At 48.7% G+C, this 14,794-nt stretch overlaps 1 protein-coding gene across 9 annotated transcripts in view; it reads left to right on the top strand.

The window, feature by feature from the left end:
• FBLN5 (fibulin 5) overlaps positions 1-14,794 on the top strand; it is an 83,755-nt gene that overhangs the window by 56,142 nt on the left and 12,819 nt on the right. For all 9 annotated transcript variants that reach the window (XM_029237887.1, XM_029237890.1, XM_029237888.1 and 6 more), the window contains 4 exons: positions 2,522-2,644; positions 5,521-5,637; positions 9,210-9,329; positions 13,734-13,856. In XM_029237887.1, coding sequence (XP_029093720.1) covers positions 2,522-2,644; positions 5,521-5,637; positions 9,210-9,329; positions 13,734-13,856 — 483 coding nt within the window. The remainder of the gene's footprint in view (positions 1-2,521; positions 2,645-5,520; positions 5,638-9,209; positions 9,330-13,733; positions 13,857-14,794) is intronic.

Raw genomic sequence — 14,794 nt, 5'->3', positions numbered from 1 at the left:
AACGACTGCGCCACCAGGGAAGCCCCAGGTATGTTTTGAGGCTATAAAGATGGGACATACATCCACCAAAGACTCCAAACTTATTGAGTTCTCAAAATATATTTATGTTGACAATCCAGTGTCAGTTGATTGATTCAACCCATTCAATCATTCAATCAATCAATTCAAGGAGTTTTTTGAATGTACATCAACAGAAATGTGGTATAACCGAGTTAATTCTTTAACTCAGTAAAAGTGGTGGAGTTTTGTTGTTGTTGTTTTTTTAAACTTTAGAGATTTTGTTTCTGGATTTGAATAGTTTGCACGTGCCTGTGTGTGCACATGTGCACACACATTTAGACCTCACATGCCCTTCTGAGCCCAGTCTAGTCCCCTCCTGAGCGTTTGGTTCCTCTGTGCAGGGCTTTGGGGGCACGTTGTGTGCACCCAGTTTACACAAGCACAGAGCCTCGGGAACTTGCTATCACCAAGTCTCTCTAACAGCTCTGTTGCCCCTTAAGTCTCCCTCACCCTGCGTTCCACTTGAAGCAGGAAAAAGAGCACAAATTCCTAAGGCAATGTTGTCCCCAGGGTACAATTGCCATCTATCACTTCCCGCTGAAAAAATGTAAATATGTGCTGGCCAATAGTGGTGTTGTTTATTATCACAGGCTTCGATATGGATTTGAGTAGGAGCGGCTGCTGGCCGAGCATTATTGGCCGGTTCCCCTGGGAGGCTTTGCTGGGTGGGCAGACCTGGGGCTGGAAGCGAGGCCCAGGGCAAAGGCAGGAGCTCTTGCAGCTGAGAACGGCGGCGGGTCTTTGCCACCGAGGCTGCACGTCGTCACGTGTCAGGGTGGAGCTGCTGCCACCCTGGAAGCGGGTTCTTGGAGGTGGTCCATGTTTCGCGGGCTGGAGCCTGGTTCCACACGATGCCCAGACACCTGGTCATTGAGGGTGGGATGGGAACGGACCAGTGTCATTGGTGTTGACCAGTGATGCAGATGGTGGTGGATTGTGGTGGTGTCGGTTGGAGCCTGGAGACCATCGCTTACCTGGCTGAACGTCTCACTGGACCAGCTGTGCTTGCTTCCTGAGTGCACACCTGTGCTACCCAAGGAGCTTACACTTTGGAATCCTAGGTGCCCCCCAAGCCCCACCACAGTCTGCCATCTGTGAGGTCAAGAGGCAGACAATTTTCCAGGTGGGGCAGGAAAAGGTAGCAAAAGCTCAGCCCTCTCTCCTCTGCTTGACCTGCCTGGGCCACGCAGTGTGACCTCTGTCACTCCTGCACAGAGGGGATTGGGAGGCAGGCAGGTGGGGAAGCCTGGACTTGGCTCTGGCCTTGGTGATTCAGCATGTTCAGCTCCGTTTTCCCATCTGTAAGTGGGGGTCACCAGCTCACCGCATGGAGCGATTGTGAGAAAAAATGAGGAGCCGGGCACACTGCGCAGGCTCAGTGAAGTGCAGTTTTAAAGTTATTTCCGATGGTCCGTTCTGGAGAGGCGGGGAGAAGGGGTAGATGAGCAAACCCTGCCTGTAGTGAGGAGGGGGCAAAAGGCAGGAGCCCTAAAGTGCAGGCAGGTGAGGGCAGGAGTGATGAGGAGAGGTGGGGCCTGGCCAGGCGGATCCAGGGCCCTGGGTGAATCCCTTCATAGCCAAAGGTCTAGGGGGTCTTGTCCTTTAGGTCAAAGTAAGAGCATGGTGTCAGGAGGACCGCTTATAGGGTTGAGCACTCTTTCTAGAGTGCAGTGTGGGGAGAAAGGGAAGAAGGATTCGTTTCAGGTGAAACAGTTCTGAGTGCTGTGTACAACAGATGAGAAATGTGGCCATGTAAACAACTTGGTCTCTGTGCTCTGAGCTCCCAGTTAAGGAAACGGGACCGACTGGCTTGGACATAAGTACCTGCACACTGGCAGACAGATGGGGACGCAGCAGCTTGGAGAAACCCAATGTAAGCAGAGGGCAGCAAGAGATCAGCCCTCGGAGCTCTGGCGTGGAAGGAAGACTGGAGGGCTCTGGGAAGCTTCATGAAGGAACAGGAGCTCTACGTTGAAAGATTTTTGGGCATGGATGCAATCAAGTGACTTGACTACAAGATTCCGCTGGCGAGGGACGTTTCTTTTTCTGTTATGTTCTCAGTGGTGTTTATCATAGCTCTTTGCACACAGCAGGTACACAACAGACCGGTTTAATATGTGAATGGGTGAGCCTAATACAAAATGCCTTTCTAAACCAAGTAATGGTTGAACTTGCTTTCAGAGAATGATGGGCTAGGATGGCAGAAAAGTGCTTAAGGATGTGTGTTCTCTTTTTGGCCATTTCCCTTGTGGATTTCCAGGGAGCAGATTAGCTCTGCCCCCTCCGAAAAGGTCAGGGTCTCCTAGTGGTACCTGTTAGGGAGGTGCTTCCGTCTCCTTAGATATAACCCAGGGACATTATCAACTGCCTCCCAGCCAGACAAGCAAGCAGCTGGCACCTCTAGTGGCTGCAGGGCTTTAAACATGTAAGTGACATTCTTTGGAATATGTCTGTGTTACAGATGTGGACGAGTGTGCAACGGATTCCCATCAGTGCAACCCTACCCAGATTTGCATCAACACAGAAGGAGGGTATACCTGCTCCTGCACTGACGGCTATTGGCTGCTCGAAGGCCAGTGCTTAGGTAACAGCTCTGTGGGCTACACAGAAACTCTTGAGAGTTAATGCTTGCGTCGGGTATCGTGAAATGTGGGCATGGCTGGTGGTCTAAGGGCAGCGGGCTTTTCTTTGGGGGTGGGGGAGGCAGAAGGCTGTTGAGCTTACGCATAGTCCCACCCTTTAAAATCAGTTGCCACCATCACCGCATCACTGCATGTCGTCATCAGAGTTTTTGAATGTAGTTTTTAAGGGTTCACGTTTGATTCTACCTAGACCTTCTTTCTGCCTTTAGGAAGTTGATAACCAAGGCAGGAAGTGATAGAGGTGAGGGTTGTTCTGTCCCAATTAGAAATCATACCAAGAGAAGGGAATTCTTGCTTAGTCACAGAAATGTCCCAAGTCTCAAATGTGGATCAGTGGATTCTGGTCTAATATCATCTCCTCCTAATACCCCATCACAGCCCCTACCCCTCGCCCACCCCACTAGCTGTGGTCTTTTTTTAAGGAGTCAGTCAGCACCAATTGAGAATTTTGTCCCTTGCGGTTGGCATCAGCTATATGATCTCTCTGTTTATTTTTACTGGAGGGCTGTTTTCCTTTCTTCTCCTCTAGTTTTTGGTTTAGCCAAGTGAATGAATTCATAGCAATCTCTGGCTGTCACTTCAGTTTCTCTTTGTAGGGTGAGATTTCTTTGCTGTTTTCTTGGAAAAGCCCTACTAGTTTAAATCCTCTACGACACTATTCTGTCTCCCAGAAGTCAGTCCTGGAGGAGCTGAGAAACAAATCCAAACAACATCGTGGAAACAAACAAACAACAAGGTTCTTCTTTCCAGGTCCTTCTTGATTGAGACTGAGCTGAGGTCTCCTCTAGAGCCCTGTGCAAAGCATTCTGGGGTCTGACAAGCCAGCCTAGGCTTGACTCGGTTCCCCTTTCCAGGCACCAAACAGCTGGCTGCTCATGGGCATGTGTAAATATGATGATTGCTTTGCATTTTAACCAACCTCAGCTATTATGGAAAATTTGATGCCACTGACTTGAGCATAAGCAGACCCGTGTGAGTTATTTGTATGGGAAGTCAGTATGTATAATTTCAGAGCTGGAAGGGGTGTTAGATGTTATGTCATGCAACTTCTATAGAGTTGGAAACTGAGACTCAAAGAAGAGCAACGTGTTGGACAAAGTTTAGAGTGAGTTGGTCTAAAATCTGTCTCCTGTTTCTCAGTACAGTTTTTTCCACCACAAGAAGGTGCTAGAGAGAACCAGGTGACCAGGACATACAGGCCAGATTACAGAGACCTTGGGGCCAGGAAACCTCTCCCCATCTGAGTGGGGGCAGTAATTGGGACATTCCTCTACCGGGGTGGGGGGGTTGTTCTCTTCCACAGAGCATGAAGCTTTGGGAGGGATGCTCCTGGAGGCCTGACGTGGTGCCGCATGCATGGCCTGCTTACACTTTACATCCGAAGTGAAGACCTTTCCTCAATATGGGCTAAACTCATGCCTTCTCTCAGCCAAACTCTTCTTTCTCTTTCAAAATGCAAATTCCATAGGCGTCCACCACACCCTCTGTGCGACTTTGGAGGCATTGCTTTTGTAGAAAAATAAGGGGCTGGGAATCGCCTTTCTTCCAAGGTACCCCTAGGCAGAAGATGCCCTCTTTTCCCCCTGCTGCCTCCCTGGCTTGGGGACGTGCCCAACTGCACCCACATAGGAGGTCAGGATCAGCAACTGCACAAGTCAATGTGCTTTATAAGCAGGAGCTGCATGGCACTTGGTGGGCAGTGGGGTGAGCCAGGTTAGAAGTAGCTGTGACTCAGAGATGAAACAGAATGACAAGGGCAGGGCATGGTTCCTGAGGAGGGCTGAACAATGAGTAAGGTGGAGATGGGGTCCTTTTTGGCAGTAGGTGGTAGAAACCAGGCTCAGAGACAAGTTCTGAGCTGGCCTTCGGAGCCCTTGGTGGACCCTGGTTCCAAAGGAAGTGGTGTACCAGAGGGGGAACGTTTAGGGGGAGGTGAGGATGAAATAAGGACCAGTTATAGCTATAGTCAGGTGAGACTCGGTCCCCACCTGGAGGCTTCATTCGAAACACCCTATCCTGCAGGAGTGAATTCTCCAGCTGTCAGCCCGTCAGCCCATCAGCTTGGGGTATTAAGAAGTGCTTTCCCAATGACGTCAGCCTCCCTGTTGACTGGTACATGTCAGCCTGGCTCTGCTAAAAGGAACCATTCACCCACATAGCTGCTTGCTCAGGAAAGGCCAATCATGGCTTGCAAGAGGTGTGTTTATCCAGAGTTTTATGTCCACTCTGCTACAAGGAGGAGATCCAAGGCCAACTCCGGCATCCTGTGTTCCTGGATTCATAGGTCTCAAGACCACAGTGCTACCCAGCTTGACCTGGCCTACACTCACTCTTGTTCCTGACAGCTGGACATATTCATCATTAGTGGAGCTGGCAAAGAGCCTACAGGAGCCAGGCTATGGATACCCCTTACACTTTAAGCCAACTTGTCCCTTTCCAGGGCAATGACACGTTTAAGTAGGATCTTAGGGTGACTCTTGGTGTTGGATAAACCTTAGCGTTAAATCTTAGATTTGCTTAAAATCTTAGAGGCCATCTTGACCAATGTTCCACTAAGCAGAAATTTCTTCTACAACTTTCAATATAGGTTCAGGTGTTCATAGCACTGAGATGGGTCAGGGAGGATGGTAGAGAGATTGAGCCCGGAATCCAGAGGGTGTCACCATCCCTGACACTTCGTAGGTGCTGTTGTTGTGTTAGTTCCGCTGTGCTTCCCTTTGTGATGCTGATCCAGAAGAGACAGGCAGTAATGATGCTGGGGTGGCATCGGTGATTGAGAAGAAAACATATCTTACCTTGCTTGCAATTCTGTTTCCAGACATTGATGAATGTCGCTACGGCTACTGCCAGCAGCTGTGTGCGAATGTTCCTGGATCTTATTCCTGTACGTGCAACCCTGGTTTCACCCTCAACGAGGATGGAAGGTCTTGCCAAGGTATGTGATGTGAATGACAACTTGAACACAATGTGAAACCCTAGATGCTGTCTTCTTCAGAGTCTGGCAGTTTATGTTGGTGGGAAACACTGTTGTTAAAGTGTATTTCCACTCATTGTCACTGCCTGCCCATCCCATTGTTTACGGAAACCTGAGATCCTAACTGAGGTTGTGTGAAACATGTCAGAATGTCCTCTGAGTACTGCTGAAATTAGAACCACAGTCATCCACCAGCTGGGAGCTTATGATTTCATGGATTTGCTTCTCTCTATGTATCTGCTATCCACAAGTAGCCTTGCCAGCTTTTTTGGCCAACCTGAAATGTTCTCACATGTCCTATAGCCTGAGTTCAATTCCTGAGGCCCAAAGAGAGATGAGGAAAGAGGGCTTCTGATTCTGGATGAATTGTGAAATATTCAGGTACGCTCTATGCGGGGTTTTCACGGGCGACTTTGATGCCTCTCCGTACAGTTTCCCCTCACCCGTGTTAGGAGGGCCTGTTATTTAGCAGAGCGTCCGGAGGTGGTGGTCACTTCCCCTACAACCCAGCATTCCCCGCAGTAACAGAATGAAAGAAACAAAGGCATTTTCTGACTTTCACATGATCGCTTCAAATACTGATAAGTAAGAAAAACAAGTTCCAGGCCTATTGCCTCCATCTGAAGGCTTCTTCTGCTCAGGAAGTGAGTGGGGGACTTAAGACCCAAGAATTAGTGCAAGTCCTGCCTGGCCTCAAGCTCCCCGCCCCCAGCCCGCTGCCCAGGCCTCCAGGCCCTGGCAGCTGCCCCATCCAGGGTGGAGGCAGCGCCAGAGACTCAGAATGAGGTCTTTGTTTGGAGCCTGTCACCAGGTTTTGCAGGATCCATTTCCTTGTCACACCATTCGAGGTCTGGCTGGCAGGCTCCTGGCCAGCTACTTGGAGGATATTATGTCTCCATTAGTTTAATCGTATCTAAATCATTGGGTAAACAGGAAGGCATCAGCGTTAAAGAGTTGGATCCTGGATTCTTTCTAAGTCTCTCTTCCAAAGTTGGTTCTGATGCTTGTTCCAAGAAGTCTCGACTGTGTTCCTCTCGCCAGGAGAACTCATTTTCTTTTGAGAGCAGAGCCTGGGCTGGGAGGTTGAGGGAGCTGATAGAGCAGGGAGCAGGCGCCTGGCTCCTTTGCTGCTGTGATAAGCGGCTTAGAGCAGATGCAGGCTTCTCTGTGCCAGGGCTGGATGCTCGAGTTGCCAGCCCAGGTTTTCCCCCAGCGCCCACTAAGGAACAGCCACGCACAGAAGAGCCAAAAGGCCCATGTGTCCTTCAGGGACCGGCCTTTGACGAGGAACAGTTAACATACCTCGCAGTGCCAAGTCCAGCAGTGGGATTAAGCAGCAGGCCCGGCATCCAGGCCTGGACACTGGGCACTTGGCCACTGGGATATTGCATCAGCAGGGCCCGCGGCAACACAGGATGTTACATACTCTGGCGAGCTTTTGTATTCCTAACACCTCAAGCAAGGAAGAGTGCTTTGCCCTCCCTCTTCAAAGCATTGTCACGTTTGTTCATTTCACTGAACTCCAACAATAACCTTATGAGGTAGGCAGGGAAGATGAGGAAATCGAGGATCAGAAAGGTTAAGCAACTTGGCCAGAGTCACATAGCTCTGAGATGAGTGTAGAACCAAGGATCCAGCTTTCCTGTCCAGCAAGTCGGAGTGGGATGCGGTCTTCTCCCAAAGGACTCCAAAGGGCATTTGGGCATGTGTGCATGCCAGGGCTGGCAGGAGAGGGCAGCCAGGGCCCCAGGGGGCAGAAGCGCAAGCAGCTGAGAGCTGTGAGAGGGTGGGCCGTAAGCTCATTCACCTTGCATGGCCAGCATCCGGCCGGAAGCCGAGGACTGCAGCCCTTAATGCTCATTAGTGCTGTTCTGCCTGAACTTGCACTCGACAGCGTGCTACCACGACAGTTTCCTGGCCTCCTGGGTGGACAGCCTCTAGACTCCCATTGGGCACCAGTGGAGACTGGTATCTCACTGGACCCTCCATGCATGGCCATCTGTTTTTTCTTTCCGCTCTGAAAGTTTCAAAGATGCCAGGAAGCAGGAGCTGTGTGGGCATGGGATTGCCCTCTTCTTTAAGAAAAACTTCTCAAGCCACTTACCTTTTAGCTCTGAAAGCCCTCAAATCTCTGTTAAGAGTCTCCAGAGGTTAACCTGGACTTTGAAGGGGATAGAAATTCTCTCAGCTGGAACTTTGGTCATTGCCCTATGGAGCGTGGCAGCAGGACGGGGGAGCTCAGAACGGGTCAGCTGATGCCATTGTACACAGGGGCTCCCTCCTTCCCTCCCCCTTCTCCGAGCTGTGCGGAATGAATCTTGGGCATTGTGGAAAGACCCCTGACTTATGTCCCAGCTTCAACTGTGCCCTTGTTAGCTTGGGGACTTGGGCACATCTCTCAACCTCAAAACAGAGGTAAACATCTTTGTTGACGTATAATTGACGTAAAATGAACTGCACTATTAAAGGTACATGATTTCATGCACTTTGACTTATGTATACCCCCACGAAACTATCACCACCTCAAGATAATGAATAATTCCATCACTCCTTAAAGTTTCCTTGTGCACCTTTTTGGTCTTCTCCTTATTCTACTGAACTTGTAACATGGGGTGATGGTCCTGAAACAGGGCTGTAAGTACCCTGTGAGTGTGAGATCCTTTCGTAATAATCAGTGACATTATTTCTGTCTAACTGTCTTAGTCAGCTCAGGCTGCCATGACAAAATACCATAAACTGGGTGGCTTAAACAACAGAAATTTATTTTCTCACGAGGAGGAGGCTGAAAGTCCAAGGGTAAGGTGCCAGCATGGTTGGGTGCTTGTGAGGCTTCTCTTCCTGGCTTGTAGGTGGCCGCCTTCTCCCTATGTCTCACATGGCAGAAAGAACAAGAGCAAGCTCTCTGGTGCTTCTTTTTTAGAAGGGCACTAATCCCATCATGAGGGCCCCACCCTATGAGTTCATTTAACCTAAATTACCTCCTAAAGGTCCCATCTCCAAATATCATCACATTTGGGGGTGAGGGTTTCAGCATATGAATTTTGGAGGGGACACAATTCAGTCCACAGCAATAATGAATAGAGTTATTATTTAAATTGTCATGATTATTTACCTCTTTACCTGAAACTTCAAAGTCAATGGAGGTGAGGGAAGAGCTAATTGGAGATGAATTCAGTTGGTGATGGGAAACAGCAGATGTTGCCTAGAAATTCCCGTTGGTGAGCCTTGGAGAGTGGACTTCCTAGGAGGTGTATACGTGTACATGTGTATACATGTATATGATATGTATACATGCCATTTCCACCCTTCCCAGCTTGCAACCCCAGAAGGGACGTATGAATGGAGGCCCTGGTTCTTCAGTGAACACTTTGGGGTCTGAGCTCTCCATCTGATTGGTCCTAGATGGAGATCCTTGGTGCCTGTGGATCTGGTCTCCTAGTGGTAGTAATTTTGTTGCTGGTGCATTTTACTGCCTAGTTAGTACAAATGTTCTGTTGTGGGAATGGTCAGTGATGTGCTTTGGTTTTCCACAGATGTGAACGAGTGTGCAACTGAGAACCCCTGCGTGCAAACCTGCGTCAACACCTATGGCTCTTTCATCTGCCGTTGCGACCCGGGATATGAACTTGAGGATGATGGAGTTCATTGCAGTGGTAATGGGCTTGGCGTTAGAGACTTCCACCTGTACTAGGGGCACAGGGGCGGGGGCTTTCTTCACAGGTGTTTCCTCTCATTTCCCAGACACATCTCCAGTTTGGGACATTTTCCAGTGCAGTGGGTCACAACCACACAAAACAGAGATGAGTCACTTCCCGAAAGGTGGAGTGCAGTCCCATGTCCTTGTCATTTGACCCTTAGTGCAAAAATCAGTGGAGCTACTTTTTAGGGTCTGACATGACGTTGAAGAGGAAAAGGAGTTGCCTAATATTGCATGTTGGGTTGAGTTATCTGTCCTCACCCAGCACTGAGTCAAGTCTTGGGGATCGTGCAGATACTACTAATAGAATCATAGCAGAAATAAGAGCAAGTCTCACAGGGTAGGGTTGGGAGGGGGAGTGTTGAATGAATGAGACTGTGTATGTAAACTATTAAAATCTCTACAATCAGTGCCTAGCTCCAGGCCTGGCACACTGCGAGCATGCAATAACTAGTTTGCAAATCAACTAATGAACGATTGGACGTTGAATGAGCAAAATCTTAATTTGTTGTGAAAACATAGATGGCTCAGTTGACCTCTCGCAAATTCCTTCCAAGCCCAAGAAGCTATGACTCTGCCCAAGCTAGCGTATGGACACTATTATAACTTTCTTAGAAACGTGTAAACTCTTGTAAACTCCTTGAGAATAGAGACAGCATCTTACTCATACTTGTTCCTGTAGCATCCTGCACAGAGCCATATACAGCTCATCTTTTGCTTAATGTTTCCTTCTTTTCTTTCTTGCCCTATTTTTTTGTAAGTGTTGAATTAAACTCTATTCCATCCACTTTTAGTATCATCAGCAATTGTAAATGAGCACAGTACAAATTAATGATGCTTCCCTGTATTTTTCACAATGAGTGGGCCATACCCGAGGGTGTGAAAATCTTTTTGTCCTCCAGAGTGGAAAGTTTCCTAATCCTGGGTTTCATGAATGGGGCTTGTGTAATAGCTTCACTTAGGACTGGAGTGTTCTAGGGACAGAATTCTCTGAAACAAATGAACACTTCTCCCCAGGGCCAGGAAAGCCAGAGCTTCAAGTAGGCAGTTACAGAGAGCCTTAGTCGATTAAATGTCAGTCCCAGAAACAGCCATAAAATACCCTCAGTCATGAAAAGCTACTTTCTTCCTAGATTTCACCGCCCGCCCCCTTCCTCCTGCCATGGCACTCCTTTGGGGAATCTGGGCCAAGGAACTAAAAGGTGGAAAGTTTAGCATTATGAGATGGGAATATTCGTTTTTGGAGAATTGTCTGCCCATCCACAGATGGTTATTGGGCACCTGCGCAGGAGGTATGGGAGAGCGACTGTGGAGTCAGACGGAGCCAAGTTCAAAGTCTGGTTCTCCTGTTTAGTACTTTCCTGGCCAAGTCACTTCCTGAGCCTCAGTTTCCCCATTTGTTACAAAACAAACCAACAAACAAACACCTTCACAGGGTGCTCATAAAGATTAAATGAGCTGTAGTAACTAAGTGTCATTATGTGTTAACTTACTTTCTCTAAGTGTAGGTGTAAGGGACTTTACGCTTTTCAAGAAGCCATCCGTGGTGGTCTGGCAAAGATTTTCAGTTGACTCACTTTAACCAAAATGGCCATCTTCTGCACGTTCACCACGATGCCCACTTTCTTGTCCACTGCGGCCTTTAGGGCTGGCCCAAGAGTAGGCAGGGATGTTTTCAGGGAGTTTGCTGTCTGTCCCCTCCTACTTACTGCCTTTCTGTGCTGCTTGTTTCGCCCCTAGGAACTGTTACCTTCACTGTGTTATCCCAGCTGGTGGGGCCCCTCCATGCAGCCCCAGACCCTTCCTAGCCGTGTCCCTTAGAGATTTACTAAGTGAGCTGACCCTGGAAACCATGGTGGGTTCTCATGTGATTGCGTGAAAATGGCCTCATGTGGGCTCCCTGCCAGAACCAGCCTTGTATTTCAGCTTTTGTATTTCAAGTGGAGGATGGAGCCACAGCCCTTAGTAAAGTCTGGGGATTTTGACCGAGATAAACTGAGCGGGTCTGTTAGGTGGAGGTGGGTGCTACCCTCTCCATCTGCACTGGGGCTAGCCCCGCTCAGGGGATTTCCCAACCCTAGGACTCCCCAGATCCACCAGTTTCAAGTCCTGAGCATGATTTACATTTAGGGAGACATTATGGCACTGTGCTGACGAGTGTAAGATCTGGAGGGCCGCTGGCTGGGTTCAAATCCCAGCTTTCCTGCTTACTCAGTATCAGGAAATTTAGTTAAGTTACCTAACTTCTGTGAGTCTCCATTTTCTCTCTGTAAGGTGTGGTTAGTAATTGCACCTCCTTCTAGGACCGAGGTGAGGATTAAATAAAATGAGGCATGTAAAGCATCTAAGCCAGGGCTTGGTACATAGCGAGCTCTCAGGAAATGACAGCTTTTACCACTGCTTCTACTAAAGGTATGAATGGAATCTACAAGTTTAAGGGAAATAAGCAGGACACTCTGTTAGGTTGTCTGGGACCAAGACCAGACTCTCTGAGGCTCCCGGGGAGCTGGAGGCGGGCAGGACAGAGCAGATCTGACTCACTGAGTGTGAGTTTGTTTTTTTTTTACCATCTTTATTGGAGTATAATTGCTTTACAATGTTGTGTTAGTTTCTGCTTTATAACAAAGTGAATCAGCTATACATATATCCCCATATCTCTTCCCTCTTGCGTCTCCCTCCCACCCTCCCTATCATTTAAATTTTCAAATCAGCCTCCTGATTCTGCTGGCTCATAACCTGTCGCCCAAAGGCCCCTGGGAGAAAAGGGAAGGAGTTTTTCCCTCTCGAATGTGAGAGACGTCAGGCACGTAACACCTGGAATTATCAGATGGTGGAGAAGGAGCCTCACAGTGCGCTGACACCCTCTCTGGGTGATTCCAGAGAGCAATCCGAGGACACATCACATGGGGAAAACAGAGAAAGCAAGTTTTCGGGAAACAACAAATGAAAGAAAAACATGTTTTCTTTGGCGTACTTATCGCATGAGGCTCAAATGGGGGCTCTGTTGCCAAACGCTGTGTGTGATGAAGAGTTGGCTTTTCTGGAACGCCTGCTTCTGCATCAGCGGCCACAGTGTAAAAGTTCTATGGCTCCCCCTTCACGTCCCCACCTCTGCGGCTGGAGAGTTGGCCCAGCGCCAGGTCCCACGTCCCAGGGATCACCTGAGGCAGGAGGGCCACTCCATGCCCCTGCAGTTTTCTCTTTCAAGGAGGTTTTTGGACACAATGAAGTTGTTTTTGTTTGGTTGGTTTTTTGTTTGCTTGTTTTTTAAATGTAATTTCTTTTTTTTTTTTAACCCCGCATTTGTTTATTTATTTATTTTTGCCTGTGTTCGGTCTTCGTTTCTGTGCGAGGGCTTTCTATAGTTGTGGCAAGTGGGGGCCACTCTTCATCGCGGTGCGTGGTCCTCTCACTATCCCGGCCTCTCTTGTTGCGGAGCACAGGCTCCAGACGCGCAGGCTCAGCAGTTGTGGCGCACGGACCTAGTTGTTCCGCGACATGTGGGATCTTCCCAGACCAGGGCTTGAACCCGTGTCCCCTGCATTGGCAGGCAGATTCTCAACCACTGCGCCACCAGGGAAGCCCTGCTTGCTTTTTCTAAAAGACTTTTTTGATGTGGACCATTTCTAAAGTCTTTATTGAATTTGTTACAATATTGCTTCTGTTTTATGTTTTGGTTTTTTGGCCGGGAGGCATGTGGGATCTTAGCTCCCCGACCAGGGATCAAACCCTTACCCCCTGCATTGGAAGGTGAAGTCTTAACCACTGGACCACCAGGGAAGTCCCTGGAGTTTTAACATAATTCACACCCCCTGGCCTTCTGGAGATGTCCCTTTTAGTTGCGATTTTAGGACTAATATTGTTTCTCAACTTGCAGGAAATTAGAGGGGAGTTAGCTCTGGTAAAGTTGCCCTTTCAGAAGACTGGGACCAGTGAATGTTTTTAGGTCTGGGGGAAGAGCTCTGCACCCAGAAAACTCCAGCAGGCAAACAAATCTCCCCTCCAGAGGTGGAGGGTGGATTCACCTGTACAGCAAAAATGAGCCAGTGATGAGTAGATGACGTAGCTGAGCCAGAGGCAAAGGGTGTTAGAAGCTTGATGGAGACAGATTTCAGCTCCATGTAGGAGAGAATTTTCTAACAATTAGAGCTGTCCAGATATCAATGGGCAGCCTTGATAGGTAGTGAGCTCCCCGTCACCAGAAGTGTTCAAGAAGTGAATTAGCAACTTCTTGGCAGTAAAGCTATCCTATGTGCCAGGAGAGTGTGGAAGCTGGAATAAATAAAGCTGAAATAGCACTAAGCTCTCATCCCTGGTTAGTCTGTGATTATAAATAGCAGGTGTAACTTGTCTCTCCCAGATATGGACGAGTGCAGCTTCTCTGAGTTCCTCTGCCAACATGAGTGTGTGAACCAGCCTGGCACGTACTTCTGCTCCTGCCCAGCTGGCTACATCCTGCTGGATGACAACCGAAGCTGCCAGGGTAAGGCTGTTCAAAGGGACCTGGCTGTTCAGAGGGGAGGTGTGAGGTGGGGCTGGCTCAGGGGGGTCACCTGGATGTCTTCACCTGAGGAAGGTGGCAGAGGTGAGGGTGTGAGTGGGTGCTGGTGACTCCCAGAGTGGCAGGCTCTGGGCAGGATGCCAGGGTTGGTGCCTTCCTGCCCTGCAATCCATCCTTTGGCCTCGGAAAGGACAAGGCCACTCTCGCTTCTGGAATGAACTCTGGAGATACAGGTGGCTGGTCGTGCCTTCCCAGGCAGATCTCTGCGGCCCCTCTGGGGACTGCTCCAGACCCGACCAGGACATCTTATGGCCTGGCCCTGGTCCATGAGCAGGTTTTCTCATGGCCCCTGCAGGGAAGCCTGGTCAGCTTTTCTCTACTGACTTCCTAGAGAATGGATGCTGGGGATACCTCTCACCTCTAACTGCTGTGTCCCTCCAAGGGTCAGGACCCCAGGCTGTGAAAGGGGTGGGTCTCCTCCAGATTGGCTGTTTGAGATGATTTCCCTGCCATGCTCCACTCACTGGGGCAAGTGGAGAAGGCTGGTAGCTGAGCAACAGACTCATTTTCAGCTCCTTGAACCTGCCTAACCCAAACACTAAGCAAGAATTCTCCACACAGCAGTGCCGGGCAGTAGAAATATACTGTGAGCTACAAATGTGAGCCACATATGTAATTTAAAATGTCCCAGTAACATGTCCTAGTCACATTAAAGCAGTAAAAAGAAACAGGTAAGATTAATTTTAAGAACATATTTTATTTATGCAATATATCCAAAATATTACCATTCCACTATGTACTCAATATAAAAATTATTGATAAGATATTTTACATTCTTTGGTTTTACTAAGTCGTCGAAATCTGGTATATAGTTTCCACTCAACAGCACATCTCGGTTTGGACTAGCCACATTTCAAGGG

This window comes from Monodon monoceros, unplaced genomic scaffold (assembly GCF_005190385.1).
Source record: "Monodon monoceros isolate NGI ecotype Baffin Bay Population unplaced genomic scaffold, NGI_Narwhal_1 Super_Scaffold_21, whole genome shotgun sequence".
NCBI lineage: Eukaryota > Metazoa > Chordata > Mammalia > Artiodactyla > Monodontidae > Monodon > Monodon monoceros.
Note: the sequence above shows the minus strand (reverse complement) of the source record. Positions and strands in the feature narration are given on the sequence as shown.